General features: G+C 37.5%; 1 protein-coding gene across 5 annotated transcripts in view; it reads left to right on the forward strand.

Annotated features, from left to right (window-relative positions):
• Positions 1-35: 35 nt before the first annotated feature.
• The window catches only part of PHKB (phosphorylase kinase regulatory subunit beta), a 265,144-nt gene continuing 248,743 nt past the window's right edge, over positions 36-16,436 (forward strand). For 2 of the 5 annotated variants that reach the window (XM_060651934.3, XM_060651933.3), the window contains exon 1: positions 36-221. In XM_060651934.3, coding sequence (XP_060507917.1) covers positions 146-221 — 76 coding nt within the window. In that variant the 5' untranslated portion in view covers positions 36-145. Of the gene's footprint in view, positions 222-2,371; positions 2,485-16,436 lie in introns of all 5 variants that reach the window. The other 3 variants (XM_060651937.3, XM_060651936.3, XM_060651935.3) reach the window with 3 other exon arrangements.

Below are 16,436 nucleotides of genomic sequence, written 5' to 3' on the forward strand. Positions count from 1 at the left end.
GGCCGTGAAGCTGGGTCGAAAATCGCCCCTGCGTTCACTTCCGGCCGGCGCGCCTCCCGACAGTGTCGTGCGTGGGGGCGGGGCCGGCCGGGCGGAGCTGACAGTCGGCGTTTGGGGCGGTGGCAAAGGCGGCGGCCTGAGAGAGATGGTGGGGGCGGCGGGGCTCATGGCTGAAGGGAACTGGAAGGTGTTGGAGCGAAGAGCCCGGGCCAAGCGCTCAGGTTTGGCTGGCTGGGGAGACACCCCCTCCCCTGCACCAGGGTGGTGCTCCCCCTCAAGCGCCTTGGGCGGGAGGCTGGTCGGGGTCCTGGAGTTGAACCTGTGCCCGCGTGTTTCCCCTTAGAAAGCAGACTGCGGTCCCGGCCTTCCTCTTCATGTTTACCCCCACCTCCCAAATTGGTGGTGCCCCCGACTACATGTGTTTTTCCCCAACGCTATTTCGTGTGTGTTCGCTCAGAAATTAGGTGGTGGTGTCCACCAAAGCTGGAGTTTTACTCTTTAGAAATCAGGCGGCTGCCAGGTTCCTGGGAAAGACAGTGGGTCGTCCCTCAAAAATCAAATAGGTTCATTCTTAGATGTGATTATGATCTGGTCCTAGAAAACTGCCAGCAAAAAAGTTTTGCTTTATTTCATATCTCCCTTTTATGTTCTTCACAAGTTCTGAGCCCTAGCCGATTACTATGTGGCAGAAATTGAGTGGAGACAGGGCCTTAGGCTATGAAGGGGGTCACGTTGAGCGTGCTTAAGGGCTCTAGCGGGTTCCTTCCCTGGGCAAGTGGCCTCAGGACACAAAGTTCCCAGCTGTGCCTCCCAAATCCAAAGCCACCGAGGTCAGAAGACGCTGCGCAGGCAGTTACTACAGTTGGAAGTGTCCTGAACTGACTTGTTCAAATTGCAAAGTCACGTCTTTGAAGTTAGCACTTAGGGCCCATCAGTCCTCTGAGAGACAGGATTGAAACTTCCCTCGTTTCTGGCTGGCTGTATGTAATCTTGAGCTAAAAGTGTGCTTACAAAACAAAAGATGGTGGGATGACAAGTGTTCATTTAATCTTCCCTTTTAAAGGAATGATATTACTATTTGTCAGTGTTGAAAGATGCTACTGTTAAGGAAAGGCATAGCCCTAGAAAACTAAGTCTGTATTTGCATCTATCCCTAGAGGGTTTTTTTTTTCTCAGCTAATATGCCCCCATTATGTTTGGGGTTTTACCCAATTTATGAAGTTCTTGGTTGTCCCTTGTGTAGTTTTCCTTTTTTAAATTTGAATAAAGTATCTAATTTCATAAATAATACAGGAGAAATTCATCCAATCTTTGTTGCTAATATCCATTATGTTTTTAAACTTTATTTATAAAGTTCTGCGCTTATTTACTTAGATTATAGCAAAACTACCACAGAAGTATGAGAGAATTTTTTAACACTCCTTAGTACATTTAAGAGTAAATATAGTTGGTATAGTTTATATTTGTGTTTCACACTTAAAATTTTTGTGTCATATTGAAGTATTGATTGCTAACAATTGTTTATTTGGGCTATAAAGGGAATTGGATTGATAATATCTGGTCAAAGAGAGTAACCTGAGTTTTCTTAACAGGGAACTGAGCTCTGCCCTCCACATCTATCTTACAGCATTTCTCTTTCCTCTTAATAAGCATATAGGATTTATTTTCTTTTCCAGTTTTTATTTTCTCTGAATTGCATGTCATAACAGTGAGCTTTGAAAACCTACCTTCTCTTTCTTAAGTGAGAAAAAAACTCAAATTTTATTTAACTTTTGTTGAATGCAGTCACTTAAGTCCAGTTTCATGTGCAAAGTAGTTAAATGCATAGTATAAATGTTGGATGTTCCTATATTGTTTATATCATTGTAGTAAGAGATAGATACTATTTGAAGTCATTCAAATTCATTGAGGTTTCTGGTTCTAACTCTGTAAGGTATTGACTATATGGTTTCTTGAATGAATCCTTGACTTCCTATGTCATTGAAAACAACCAATCTGATTCTGTTTGTTACTTTTAGAAGAATATATAAACTCAGCCTAGTTTGAAACTTGGGCTAACCTGGCTCTGATATAGATGTCACTGCAAAGTTCTGAGCATTGTTACATAGTAGCATAATCACTGCACTGTTCAATAGAGGATGCCACTCTTATGTAATGTTAATAAGTGGATATTATGTATTTCCTGCCTCATCCATATAAGCAAATGTAATTTATCAAAGCAAAGAAAATCAAATTTTCAAGTCATTAAAAAGAAAATAAAATTAAAATGAACCTCAATTATTGCCTTTGTTGCACACTGCATCATGTTAATAACTGCTCACACTGCTTTCAATTAATCTAACGCTGATTGCTTCTAACCTTCACTAAACAGTTTTGAAAATTGCTCTAGTTTAGCCTGCGACGCTTATGATTAGAGTCAACAATTTGAAATGGCCAACTCACCTGATGCCATCGTCTCTTCTCCACCCGCTTTCTTAAGGTCTGGTAAGTGTGTAGACCCCAAAAGGGTCACTTGGTAATTTTAGATATCTTTGATTCTGAAGGTTGATGTCACCACATAATGTCATTTCAGTTTTATTTCCTCTTTGGTGGTCCCAAGCCCGAGTACCAATTCTGCTGTTATTAGGCTCAGGTTTGTACTGTGTGTTGAATGTGGCCTGTAGTGGAGTTGTGTAGGGCATGAGAAGTGCAGACTGGAAACCTGTCTTTACATCAGCTCTGTTTGACCAGGGTTAGTTCCTCAGTAACTGGGACACTCAATTGTAAAATGGGTACTTAAAAAGGTTCTTCAGTGATTATTGTCTTATTGCATAATGGAGATAACTTTTATAAATCAGCAGTTTTTGGTAAGGGTTACAATTATTTACTCTTTATCAACTCCTTGTGAAAGAGGTATTTTTACATACAATTTCATAGACAAGAAATGGAAGCTCACAAAGGTGAAGCAATTTGCCCCAGGTCTCCAGACTATCATGTTTCAAGGCCATTGCTCTGCCTTCCAGCCCATGGCTTTTTGGTATAAGGGCTGGAGAAGGCATTTGCACAATGGCTCTTAGACTAACTTGGACCTCATGTTGATGAGACCCTTAGCAAGCTTGATGAAAGCTGATTGCTCCCCTGATGAGTGCCCAGGATTTTGAAAACAATTTCAAGGAAGTTCATGCATCCAAGAGAGACCACCTTTGTATTCCCATTAGGAACTCAGGTCTTTTGATGTATCTAGTCTACCTTTACAGAGGAAAAAAAGGCCTTTGTTTAATGGCCATAGAGCTAAAATCACAACTAAAGTCTTTAGGGCTTTTTTCTGTAGGTTGTGTTTCATTTTGGCCATTTAAAACCTGTTCATTAAGGGAACACTCTGCAGAAGCCTAATGTCAAGAGGCTGGTTTTTGTCTCAAATATGCCTTAAGCAGAGCCTCAGGACTCATTAACAGGTAAATGTGAGATGAGCCTGCCTAAATCCTGACAGTGGTTCCCCTTTTATTTCCATTTAGATTTTAAATCCTGTTTTGGCAAGATTGAGGAGGAAAATCATGAAAAAGGAAGGAGCTTAAAGAAGAATCACAATCAGATATAAAGGAAAGCTTTTATTAAGGCCCAAAAATGACCCTTATCTTCAGTTGTCATCTGCTAAATAACAAAATGGTATATGTAACATTGCCAGTTGATTACTGATTTAATCTTTGAACTAAGAATAAGAGGACATATATCTTTGGACTGTGTTTTCTGTATTTTAAGCACTGGACTCTTTTTCTATCTAGGCTTTCCTAATAAGGGCTTGGTGGGTTTCCAGCACTTAGCAAAGTCATTCAGCAGTTATAGGGAAACAGAATACTAAAGATATGCTTTTATGCATCAACAGTTCTGAAAATTTCAAAACCTAAGAACTGTACTTTAACATTATATTGAGTGTTTGAAGGCATACACAAGAAGCGTTTCCAGTACCATATTATTAAATTGAAATAGAATGCACCAAGAAACAAAATAGAAATATACTAAACTTCATAGTTTAAGCCATTTAAAGAACTGATTTCTTATAAATTACTTTCAACATTTACACCTTTTTTTTGGGGGGGGGTCCCCCTAACCAAAACTTAGTAATGGCTCTAAAAAAATCCTTAAATCTTTCATCTGTTAAAATAAATACTTAGAGTGGTTTGCATTTATAGTTTATTTACTAATTGAGAAATATTGCATTGGAATTGATTTGTTTTCTTCTATTATGGTTCTTTGGACATTACTATTGTAGGAGAGTGTTTTAAGGAATAATTTCATTTAACAGTTATTTAAAAGTATGTTCTCAGTTGACAGCGGAGCTTTTCCCTGGTACTTTTGGCTAGACACTATTCAGTGTTAGCAAAAATGGAAGCTAGTACCTTGATTTTGGAAAATTAACTTCTGGTGTTACCTAGATTGTTTTATGCATTGTAACCCTCTTTATTCCTCTTGGATTTATTTCTACTATTTTGTCTTTGTTTCTACTCTTCACTGAATTTAGTGTGTATCCTGCGTTTATGTGTGTGCATGCTTGTTAAGTAGTGCTCTGACTGCTGATGTGTCAGTGTGTGCTTTGGTTGAATTTCTTTTGTTTTGACTGCTTAAATCCAAAGAGATAATGTGGAGGTCCAGGTTTCTCTTTAAAGAATCTGAAGAACCTTGGAGTAAAATGTACAAGACAATGAATTTATAGGCAAATTCCATAATGAAAATAATTAACTAATTAGGGAAGGAGTGTAGCATGCAGTACCTCAGATTGCTTTCATTTTCCATGTGACTACTACAGTTACACAATATGTTAGGTTGACAGAGTTAGGCAGCAATAGCAGTCACTTTGGTATTGCAGTTAAATTATTTGAGGTAATTGTTATGAGCTAAGAAATGTCTTGGCATTTTTACTTTTATTCTTAAATGATAATTTTAAAAGTTACTCCTTAAAATGAAGTATCACAACTCTATCTTGGCTCCCTAAATTTATTAACATCTAAGTGAGTTTATCGGCATGACTTTACTTTTTTCCTTTACTTATTTCTTTTTTGGTTCTTTTGGTTTTTATATGTCTCTTTCTTTATTTTACATGTCTCTTCTTTTTATACATTATAGCCTTGTTTTCAGCCTAATTCAGTAGTTAATCAGTAATATTCTTATAGCTTAAAGAGACCATAGGCTTGGGCTCCTGGACCATTGTGGGTTTTAGACCGTTTTAAAAAAGCCCAAGGCAAGTGTACATGTTTTGTGTTCAGCTAAACCTGAATCTCCTCCTGGCTCTGTTGCTTACTATCTGTTTGATCTTGAGCAAGTTACTCTACATCTTTGAGAACTGGCTTCTTCCTCTATAAAACTTAAGGGTAATAAAACTTGCCTGGAAGGATTATTGTGCAAAACACTTGATATTTAATAGCTGCTCAATAAATTTTAGTTCTTATCTTTCCTAACACGGTCTTTTACAATATTGCTGATAGCTATTTAAGAGTAAGACTTACACAAAAACAGATAAGGTTGCTTGTCTGTTTCTCTCATTTTGATATCTACCCTCTAAGTAGCCATTTGATTAAGAAAACTTGTCACACTAAAAGACAATTAGCTTGAATCAGATTACCCAGAATCTAGTTCTCATTTGACTCCAAGCCTATTTTGTTTTTGTCAGTAATCACAAATCTAAGGAAATTCTTTGTGATAGTTTCCATGGAAACTCCTGTCTGATAGCAGGGAGAAGTCATTATTTTATGTACAGTTAGGGTTTACTTTTGTCTTGTATTGGGTATGCAATGGATTCCCTTCAGATAGGATGGAATTTTCAGAAACACTTATAAATTTTATCCTGCTGGGAGCTCCGATCTCTTCTTAGTAGGTCCTGCCCTATAATCTTGTAAGATTTTAGAAATAGAGGCCACATGATATGGGTTAACTCTCTTGGCATGAATCTCATTGACCTTAAAGCTTACTTTCTTTCTGTATTATTATCCTCAGCAGAGATGATGCTTTATTTTCTATAAGTGAAATAGTTTCATGAGGAGTACAAGGTCTTGTCTCACTGTTGTAGATTGTTACAGAATACTCACATTATACTCACATTCTAAAATCTATGTTCCTCTTGATGTTTTCTGTATCTTCAGTCTTCTATGAAGCAAGAGAAAGGATAAGAGGAACTTCCAGGATTCCTGATTCTGATCCAGGTGCCTACTGAACATTTCCAGATGGGTATATGATGGGGATCTCAAATGAAACCTGGCTAAAACTGTACTCTTATTTCTAACTCCTGTTCCTACCCCAAACATGTACCTCCCCTAATTTTCGTCACCTCAGTAAACTAAACCATTATAATACAGAGGTTAACCCTTTTTCCTTCATCTTTTTTATTCAGTTCATTTGTAAATCCTTTGTACTCCATCTCCTGAAATGTACACCAGAATCTGTCTATTTTTCTCCAGCTGTATTCCTGCCTCTCTAGTTAAAGCACTTTCATCTCTGGTCTAAACTACTGAGATAGCCTGGAAAGAATTCACATTTTTGTCTTACTACAATCTGTTTTCCATCCAGCAGTGAGTAGCTTCTTTTAAACATAATTCAGATCATGTCACTTTCCCATCATCCTTTATTACCTTTAAGCATAAAATCCACATTCCTTTCTCTTGAGTGACCCCAAGGCACCTGGCTGTTGCCTGCCTCTGTCATCTCATGGAATACTCCATTCCTCCCCCACTGGTGTTTGGCCATGCTGACTTGCTTTGTTTGCTTAAGACACAATTTTGTTTCACTTAGACTCTCTGTAGTAGCTATTTCCTCTGTCTGGAAAGCTCTCTATCCTCTTGTTTGGTACCTTGTGCTTGTCCCTTTTGATTGTCTTTTAGGTTCTCATCTTAAATTTAAATCTCCTTAGAAAGGCCTTTTCTGCCTATCTAATCTAAGTGACCCCCAGACACATCACTCTTAATTCTGAATCTCTGTGGTGGACTTCTCGCTGTTTGATATTTTTCTCTTATCTTGCCTTCTCATGAGAGAAGAGACTTAACCTGTTTTGTTTCTCTTGTGTGCTTCAGAGCCTAGAAGAACTCTTAGAGCATAGTAAATATTCAGTAAATCATATGGCTTAGAAAATTATATTACTTATCACACTGAGTCCCTCCTGCCCCTTTTGAGAGACAGTGTCATAATGTGTTTAATATATAAACTTTAGACTCATAGTACTAGGCTCAGATCCCAGTATGATGCTTAAAAACTGTGCAGACTGGTTTTGTACCTACTTTCCCTCATTGTGTAGTAGAGATAATAGTATATCCTTCCTAAGTTCTTTTGTGAAGATGAAATGTCTCTGAAGTACTTGGTGATTGTAGTAGTGGTACTAATAATAAAAATAATGATTATGATGTTGACAGCGGTGACTAATTTTTATTAGTAGCTAATTTTTATTAAGTACTTGACATGTGACAAGCAGTGTTCTTTTCAGTGCTTTACATTTAAATCTCACAACAGTCCTTTGACATAGATACTAGCTCTTGAAAAAAACCAAAACGCAGAGATGTAAACTCATAAAGTACAAACTCTGGCAGAGCCACTGCTCCTCACCACCGCTGCCTTCCCCTTCTTCATTATGCATAGTGCCTAAGTGTTCAATAAATGAATGACAGTGATTATTGTTTGCATCTTGGTTATGTTCACTGATGTTCTCACACTCATTTCAAATTAACTAATGTTTATGGGGTCTCTCTAATGTCATAGGAAGTTTGTAATATATAATAGTGGTCTTAGAGAGCTCATAGCCCGATGGAACTTTATGCAGAGCCAAAGATGACTTTAGTGTTCTTATATACATATGATCTCTGTTTCTCTCTGAGACTCTTATAGTTGTTTCCTACTTAACTTCGCTGCCTATAGCTGTCATCTCCCTCATATCACCTCTAGCCAGTCCATTGTACAAGTTCCTGTCTGGATGATTTTTCTAAAATAAGGAATTAACCATTACTCCTTTGCTTTATACCACTTACCAGCTCCTCATCTCCTGCAGCATTAATGTGGGACATTAGTGAATGCTTCTATGGAAGTGACATTTGAGCTGAAGGAGAAAATAGGAGTCAAGTAAGAAGTTAGGGTGAGGAGGGTTCTAGGCTAGGACCTTGGGGGTTGATAGATGGACATTTGAGGAGCACTGAGAAGACCAAAGGACAAAGCATTGTGAATGACAGGAATAGGAGAGAGAAGATGGCTGGGATGGGCAGAGCACTGGAAGCCTTGAAGATACTTGGATTTTATTATAAATGAGAGGGAAAGCTATTGAAAATTTGAAGTAATACAGTGATAAGACTGAGTAACATTTTATGAAGATCCTCTGGCTACTAAGTAAAAAATAAATTGGAGAGTGGGCAAAGGTAGGGAGCAGCTGATGCAGAAACCGTGTATTATATGTCTATCTCTGTTTGACACTTAGCACAGGACACAGTGCCAGGTGTGTGGGTCACTCAGTCCATTTTAGGTCATGAAAACACATATATTGACTCTGTCATCAGTCTAGATTCAGAAAATGTGGCCCCCTTGATTAGAATCCATTTATCATTTATTACATAATTTTTGACTCAACAGACTGACTTTTATTTTTATTTACTTTTTAATGTTTTTGAATGTGTATTAATTTTTGAGAGAGAGAGACAGAGCGTGAGGCAGGGAAGGGCAGAGAGAGAGAGGGAGATACAAAATCCAAAGCAGGCTCCAGGTTCTGAGATATCAGCGTAGAGCCTGATCTGGTACTCAAACCCACGAACTGTGAGATCATGACCTGAGCTGAAGTCAGACGCTTAACTGACTGAGCCACCCAGGCGCCCCTTTACTGGTAAGCACTTAAACGCAGTTAGGAGATGTCTGTTATGTATTTGGAGGGGGGCTTATTTTCAAATTCTTGAGCAGAAAACAAATAACAGAAAATTGTATGTTATATACGTGGTCTTGAAAAATTGGTAAATACTTTTTGATGGTTCATTGTAGTTTTCTGTTTTTAATAAATTCACACTTATTCTCATTTTTGTCACATTAGGCCTTGGATGCCTTGATTACAGTGGTTTCTTAATGTTTTTTAAAATGTTTATTGCTGACAGAGAGAGAGAGAGAGAGAGAGAGCGGGAGACACAGAATCCGAAGCAGGCTCCAGGCTCTGAGCTGTCAGCACAGAGCTGGATGCAGGGCTAGAATTCAAGAACTGTGAGATCATGACCTGAGCTGAAGTCGGATGTTTAACTGACTGAGCCACCCAGGCGCCCCGGAGGTGGTTTTTAAAAGATGAAAAAAAGTGTTCCTGTTTTCTGTTTTGTTCCTTTTTTTTCCTATGGATTTTATTAGTTACTTTTTACCAACAATGATATGACTACATATTAAGTCCTTTAAAAAGAATTATTCTTCATTTTTCAGTTCTTGATTTCATAGCTTTCTTCCCTTCCAGTTCATATTTCACCAATTTCTTGAGGAAGTTCCTTTTTACAGGTGCACAGATATGGCATATTAAGTGATTTCCATAAACCACAGTGGGAATCCTAAGTGTTTAATTGAAATTGGCTATTTTTATAGGTTCTGGTGTATGTCTTATATGTTCTTGTCTTTCAAAATACACATCGTTAGTTTTTACTTTGTTATATAAAAATTTTAAAAGCTTATTGTTGTATTTGCTAATAAAGCAATAATAAATCAGTAACCTCACACCATTTCCATGGCCTTCCTTTTTGGTCATTTAAGATTCAGGTCTTATGGCTCAGGACTGAATGTTTAGAAATACATGGTCCCACTCATGGAGATGAATGGCCATGAAGTTTTTGGACAGTAGACTGCGTCTTACTGCTAAAGTTGTGAAGGTATTCTGACAAGGACAGGCACAGGGTTCAGAATTGGGCAGTTGAGTTTTGGACTGTATTTTATCATATATGTGTTCTTTCCTGGTATGTTTTGAAAACATACTCATATCAGGTGTTTCTGATGTTCCTTTTGCATTTCAGTCTTCCTTTTGAACTTGAATCAGTGAAGAATTTTCTATGTATTTAAAATCTTTTTCTTTATGTGTTCGCATTAATTTTTAAAGCTTGGTCATAAACATCCAATGGTTGCTTATAGTTATAAAAAATCAGTTTGTCAAAAATATGACCTTGGCTTGCTGTGGTTGTAATCAGTGGACTATTTTTTCCATGAAGTTTTCAGCTTATAGGACAGTTAATTGTTTATGTAATTTACATCTGAACTTTTAACAGCTCTTGATTTACAAGGATTTCAGTCACATCTTTTTTTTTTTTCTTTTCTGTCTTCTGAATATATTTCTTTCATGAATTTTTGTCTGTAACCTAATAGCAATTGTGCAAATGTATCTAATTCTTCAGAAATTAAGGTGAAGAAATAAACCTCTAAATGTACTATGATCTTTGATTTTAAATGTTTTTATATACTTTACTAATGTTTTGTGATATATTACAATTTACTGATGTATTTACTGATGTATTTACTGATACGTTATGATGAAATTTTGGCATGTCTCAACTAACTCGTGTATGTGTAAAGCAGACGTCATAACCACTACACTATGGAACCACAAGCCCCAACTAACTCGTGTGTGTGTGTGTGTGTGTGTATGTATGTGTGTAATTTGACCATAGACCTTGTTGTCTTAATGTAGTGGCCTTACTATGTTCTCTTTCTTTAAGTAAAAACAATGTATTTAATAAGTTTTGAACAACAGGACATCCTATGGCTAAGTGATTTCAAAGTAGTCAGCACTGTTAGGTTTTGACTATTTTGGTGTATAGATTTGGTTAGGTGACTTCATCATGAAATTGTTGAGGATTTTTATATCTATGTTCGTCAGAGATATTGGCCTGTAGTTTTTTTGTAGTGTCTTTGTCTGGTGTACGTATCAGGATAATGCTGGCCTCAGAATGAATTTGGAAGTTTTCCTTCATCTTCTATTTTTTGGAATAGTTTGAGAAGAAGAGGTATTAACTCTTTAACTCTTTAAACGTTTGGTAGAATTTACCTGTGAAGCCATCTGGTCCTGGACATTTGTTTGTTGGGAGGTTTTTGGTTATTGATTCAGTCTCCATAGTAGTCATTGTTCTATTTGCATTTTCTATTCATGATTCTATGTTGGAAGATTTTGTTTCTAGGAATTATCCATTTCTTCTAGGTTATCCCATTTGTAGCCATGTAATTAGTAATAGTCTCTTACAATCTTTTGTATTTGTCTGATAACAGTTGTAACTTCTTTCATTTCTGATTTTATTTGAGCCCTCTTTTTTCCTTATTGAGTCTAGCTAAAAGTTGGTTAATTTTGTTTATTTTTTCCAAGAAACAGCTCTTAGTTTCATTGGTCTTTTCTATTGTCTTTTTAAATCTTTATTTCATTTATTTCTGCTCTTAATTATGACCTTCCTTCTACTAACTTTGGCTTTGCTTGTTCTTTTTCTAATTCCTTTAGGTGTAAAGTTAGATTGTTAATTGAGATTTTTCTTGTTTTTTGAGGCAAGCCTTAATCATTATGAACTTCTTACTGAGAACTGCTTTTGCAACTTCTTTTCACTTCAGCATGCTGTATTTACATTTTTATTTTGTTCAAGGTATTTTTTTATTTCTCCTTTGATTTCTGTGTTGACCCATTTGTTGTTTTATAGTGTGTTATTTATCTTCATATATTTGTGATTTTTTTTTAGTTTTCTTCTTGTAACGGAGTTGTTTCATATCATTATGTTTAGAAAACATGCTTGATATGATTACAGTTTTAATTTATTGAACCTTGTGTTTGTGACCCAGCATATGATTTATTTTGGAAAATGTCCCATGTGATTTAGAGGAACTGTCCATTGATATAAGTGGAGGTGCTGATGTTCCCTGATATTGTATTGCTGTCAATTTCTTGGTTTAGGTGTGATAACATCTGCTTTATATATTTAGGTATTTCTATGTTGGGTGCATAAATATTTACAAATGTTTTATTGTCTTATTGCCTTAGCATTAGGTAATACCCATCTTTATCTTTTATTATGGATTTGTTATAAAGTATTTTGTCATATATAAGTGTAACTGCCTCAGCTTTGGTTTTTTTTTTTTTTTTTTAAATGTTTATTTATTTTTGAGATAAAGATGGAGCACGAACTGGGGAGGGGCAGAGACAGACGGAGATATAGACTCCAAATCAGGCCCCAGGCTCTGAAATGTCATTCAGCACAGAGCCCAATGCAGAGCTCGAACCCACAAGCTGTGAGATCATGACCTGAGCTGAAGTTGGACGCTTAACTCACTGAGCCACCCAGGCACCACTCAGCTTTCTTTGTTTTCCATTTGCATGAAACATCTTGTTCCATCCCTTCACTTCTGGTCTGTGTATGTCCTTACATCAGAGGTTAACCCCTTGTACAAGTCATATTGATAGATGGGTCTTGGTTTTTTTGTTTGTTTGTTTTAATCCATTCATTCATATTTGTGTCTTTTGATTGGAATATCAATCAAAATACAACTGTGTGTTGTCCAGTTTTCCAAACACCATTTTCTAAAGAGACTGTCTTTATTCCATTGGATATTCTTTCCTGCTTTGTCAAAGATTAGTTGGCCATAACCTTTGTGGGTCCATTTGTGGGTTCTTTATTCTGTTCCATTGATCTGTGTGTCTGTTTTTGTGCCAGTACCATACTGTCTTCATGATTACAGCTTTTAATACATCTTGATGTCCAGGATTGTGATGCCTCCAGCTTTGGTTTTCTTTCTCAGGATTGCTTTTGCTATTCAGGGTCTTTTCTGGTTCCATAAAAATTTTAGGATTGTTTTTTTCTAGCTCTGTGAAGAATGCTGATATATTTTGATAGGGATTGCATTGAATATGTAGAGTGCTTTGGGTAGTATTGACATTTTAACAATATTTGTTGTTCCAATCCAGGAGCATGGAATATTTTTCCATTTTTTTATGTCTTCAATTTCTTTCATAAGCTTTCTAATGGTTTTCAGTGTATAGTTTTTTCACCTCTTTGGTTACGTTTATTCCTATTTACTTTTGTGGGTTTTGGTGCAATTGTAAATAGGATCAACTCCTTGATTTCACTTTCTCTTGCTTCATTATTGATGTATAGAAATGCAACCAATTTCTGTGCTAAACCTAAGACGGGAAGCCATCAAAATCCTCAGGGAGAAAGCAGGCAAAAACCTCTTTGACCTCAGCTGCAGCATCTTGTTACTCAACATGTCTCCAGACGCAAGGGAATGAACTATTGGGACCTCATCAAAATACAAAGCTTCTGCACTGCAAAGAAAACAGTCAACAAAACTAAAAGACAACCAGTGGAATGGGAGAAGATATTTGCAAATGACATATCAAATAAAGGGTTAGTATCCAAGATCTATAGAGAACTTATCACACTCAACACCCAAAAAACAAACAATCCAGTGAAGAAATAGGCAAAAGAAATGAATAGACACTTTTCCAAAGAAGACATCCAGATGGCTAGCAGACACATGAATAAATCCTCAATATCACTCAACATCAGAGAAATACAAATTAAAACCTCAAGGGGAAACCGAGGGGAGCCAACATGGCGGAACAGCATGGAAGTTTTTTGTATGTCTCGCATCCATGAAATACATCCATACCAACACTAAACCATCCTGCACACCTAAAACACTGATTGGAGGATTAACACAACAATCTGCACAACCTGAACCACAGAATTAAGCAGGTACCCGGCGTGGAGAGGTGAACTTGGGGAGCAAGAAGCAGCTGCAGGCAGGGAGCCACTTTTGTGGGCAGACAGAGGACAGAGAATGGGGGGGGGGGTTGGTGATTCGGGAAAAGTACCCCTCCCCAAAGAGCAGCTAGAGAGAAAGTGGAAAATTGGAAACAGCCGCAAGGGCTAAACTAAAAAGGGAGAAAGGAGAAAGAAGAGGGTTTAAATTCCATTAAGCCTGTAAACAAGGGGATTGCAGAGTCTGCAACTCCACAGCTCGATAGTTGGTGGTGCACTGGTGGGAAGGGCGAATCCCCAGGAGCAGTGTGAGATCTGGTACCTTCTTGGACCACACGGGGAAAAGCAGTTCCACTGCTGGAAGTACATTTGGTAGAGATTGTTGAGGACCCCTGGTCCCAGTAGACCCCAGGAAATGCCCGCATTCGCTGGTGCTGGAACAAGGTGATTAAGGGTGAAGCCTGGTGCCAGATGTGTGTTGTGATTGTACATAATCCCTGAAACACTGCTGCTTACACTATCTCGCGAACTTTTTCTGGGGCTGGCTGGCACCTGGCCACAGTCTTGGTGCACCAGCAGCAGCAGGGTCCAGCCAGCTTTCCTGGGTGTATCCGACATTTGGCCATTGCTCGGTGAGACCCTACCGCAGAGGGGCGGAACAGGTCAAAGCTGCAGTCCTTCAGACGTTAGGTGGTGGGGAAAACAGTGGCATCTGAAACAAAATTTGGAAGAGAGGTACTTACTGGGGCTTGGTCATGGACAGTGACAAAGTGGAGAGTGGACCAAAGCTAAAGACAGAGGACGGGTGTGCGATGGCTGATCAGGGAGAACAGAGTTCTGACACTAGAAACTGGGTAGCTGGGTGACGCCACTTTCACTGCTCCCGCACATGCACATACGCACCTACAAGCACCGCAGCAATCCACCCCAGTAGGCTAGCAGTGCCATCTAGTGGAGAAGGGAGCCGTTACCCAACTGGGTAAGCGCCTCCCAACTGGGCCAACCTCGTTCTTCAAGAACACAAGTCTCACTGCCTGCTTAGTTTATGGACTATAAAGTGCTTCATAGTCTGATTTCTAGGAGAAAAGGAAGTAATTTTAGTCATATTTCAATCTGTTGATCCATATAGGGTCCATCTGTGGATCTGTTGATCCAAAAGGGTCCATCTATTCATTTTTCTTTTGTTTCTCTTTTTCACTTCTTTTCTCTTTCTTGAATTCCGAAAGAAAAAATTCATTATTTTCAATTTTTATTAAAAATATTTTTCTTTAATTTTTTTACTATATTTTTTACTTTTATATAATTTTTTTCAAATTCTATTTTACTTTCATCATTTTATTTTAGTCTACTACAGTGTATTCGTTTTTTCAAATTTTTGAATGATTCCGTTTTTTTCTGTTTTTCATTTATTTTTCTTGAATACAGAAAGAAAAAATTCATTTTTGTTTTCAATTTTTATTAAAAATATTTTCTTTAATTTTTTCTACTATATTCTTTTGTGTAACTTTTTTAACATTCTATATTCCATCATTTTATGTTAGTCTAAATCAGTGTACTCACTTTTTTAAAATTCTCAAATGATTTCCTTTTTTTTTCTCTCTAATCTATCAAACCACATTCAACACCCAGACCAAAACACAACTAGGATCTAGCATCATTGATTCGATTTTGTGTGTTTTTAATTTTTTAATTTTAATTTTTTTAATTTTAATTTTTTATAATTTTAATTTTTCTCCCTCACCAATTCCTTTTCTCCCTTCAAAATGACAAAATGAAGGAATTCACCCCAAAAGAAAGAGCATGAAGAAATGACAGCCAGGGATTTAACCAAAACAGATACAAGCAAGATGTCTGATCCAGAATTTAGAATCACGGTGATAAGAATACTAGCTGGAGTGGAAAATAGACTAGAATCCTTTTCTGCGGAGTTAAAAGAAGTAAAAACTAGTCAGGATGAAATAAAAAATGCCATAACTGAGCTGCAATCAAGGACGGATGCCGCAGCAGCAAGGATGGATGAGGCAGAACAGGGAATCAGCAATATAGAGGACAAACTTATGGAGAATAATGAAACAGAAAAAAAAGAGGGAGATTGAGGCAAAAGAGCATGATTTAAGAATTAGGGAAATCAGTGACTCATTTAAAAGTAACATCAGAATCATAGGGGTCCCAAAAGAGGAAGAGAGAGAAATAGGGGTAGAAGGGTTATGTGAGCAAATCATGGCGGAAACCTTTCCTAACCTGGGGAAAGACACAGAGATCAAAATCCAGGAAGAACAGAGAACCCCCATTAGATTCAACAAAAACCGACCATCAACAAGGTACATCATAGTCAAATTCACAAAATAATCCGGCAAGAAGAGAATCATGAGAGCATCAAGGGAAAAAAAGTCCCTAACCTACAAAGGAAGTCAGATCAGGTTTGCAGCAGACCTATCCACAGAAACCTGGCCGGCCAGAAAGGAGTGGCAGGATATATTCAATGTGCTGAATCATAAAAATATGCAGCCAAGAATTCTTTATCCAGCAAGGCTGTCATTCAAAATAGGGGAGAGAAAAAGTTTCCCAGAAAAAAATTAAAGGAGTTTGTGACCACTAAACCAGTTCTGCAAGAAATTTTAATGGGGACTCTCTGAAGGGAGAAAAGATGAAAAAAAAAATACATAAAAATAAATAAATACCAAAGGTGACAAAGAATAGAAAGGAACAGAGAACACCACCAGAAACTCCCAACTCCACACGCATCAT

This window comes from Panthera onca, chromosome E2 (genome assembly GCF_046562875.1).
Source record: "Panthera onca isolate mPanOnc1 chromosome E2, mPanOnc1 haplotype 2, whole genome shotgun sequence".
Classification (NCBI taxonomy): Eukaryota; Metazoa; Chordata; class Mammalia; order Carnivora; family Felidae; genus Panthera; species Panthera onca.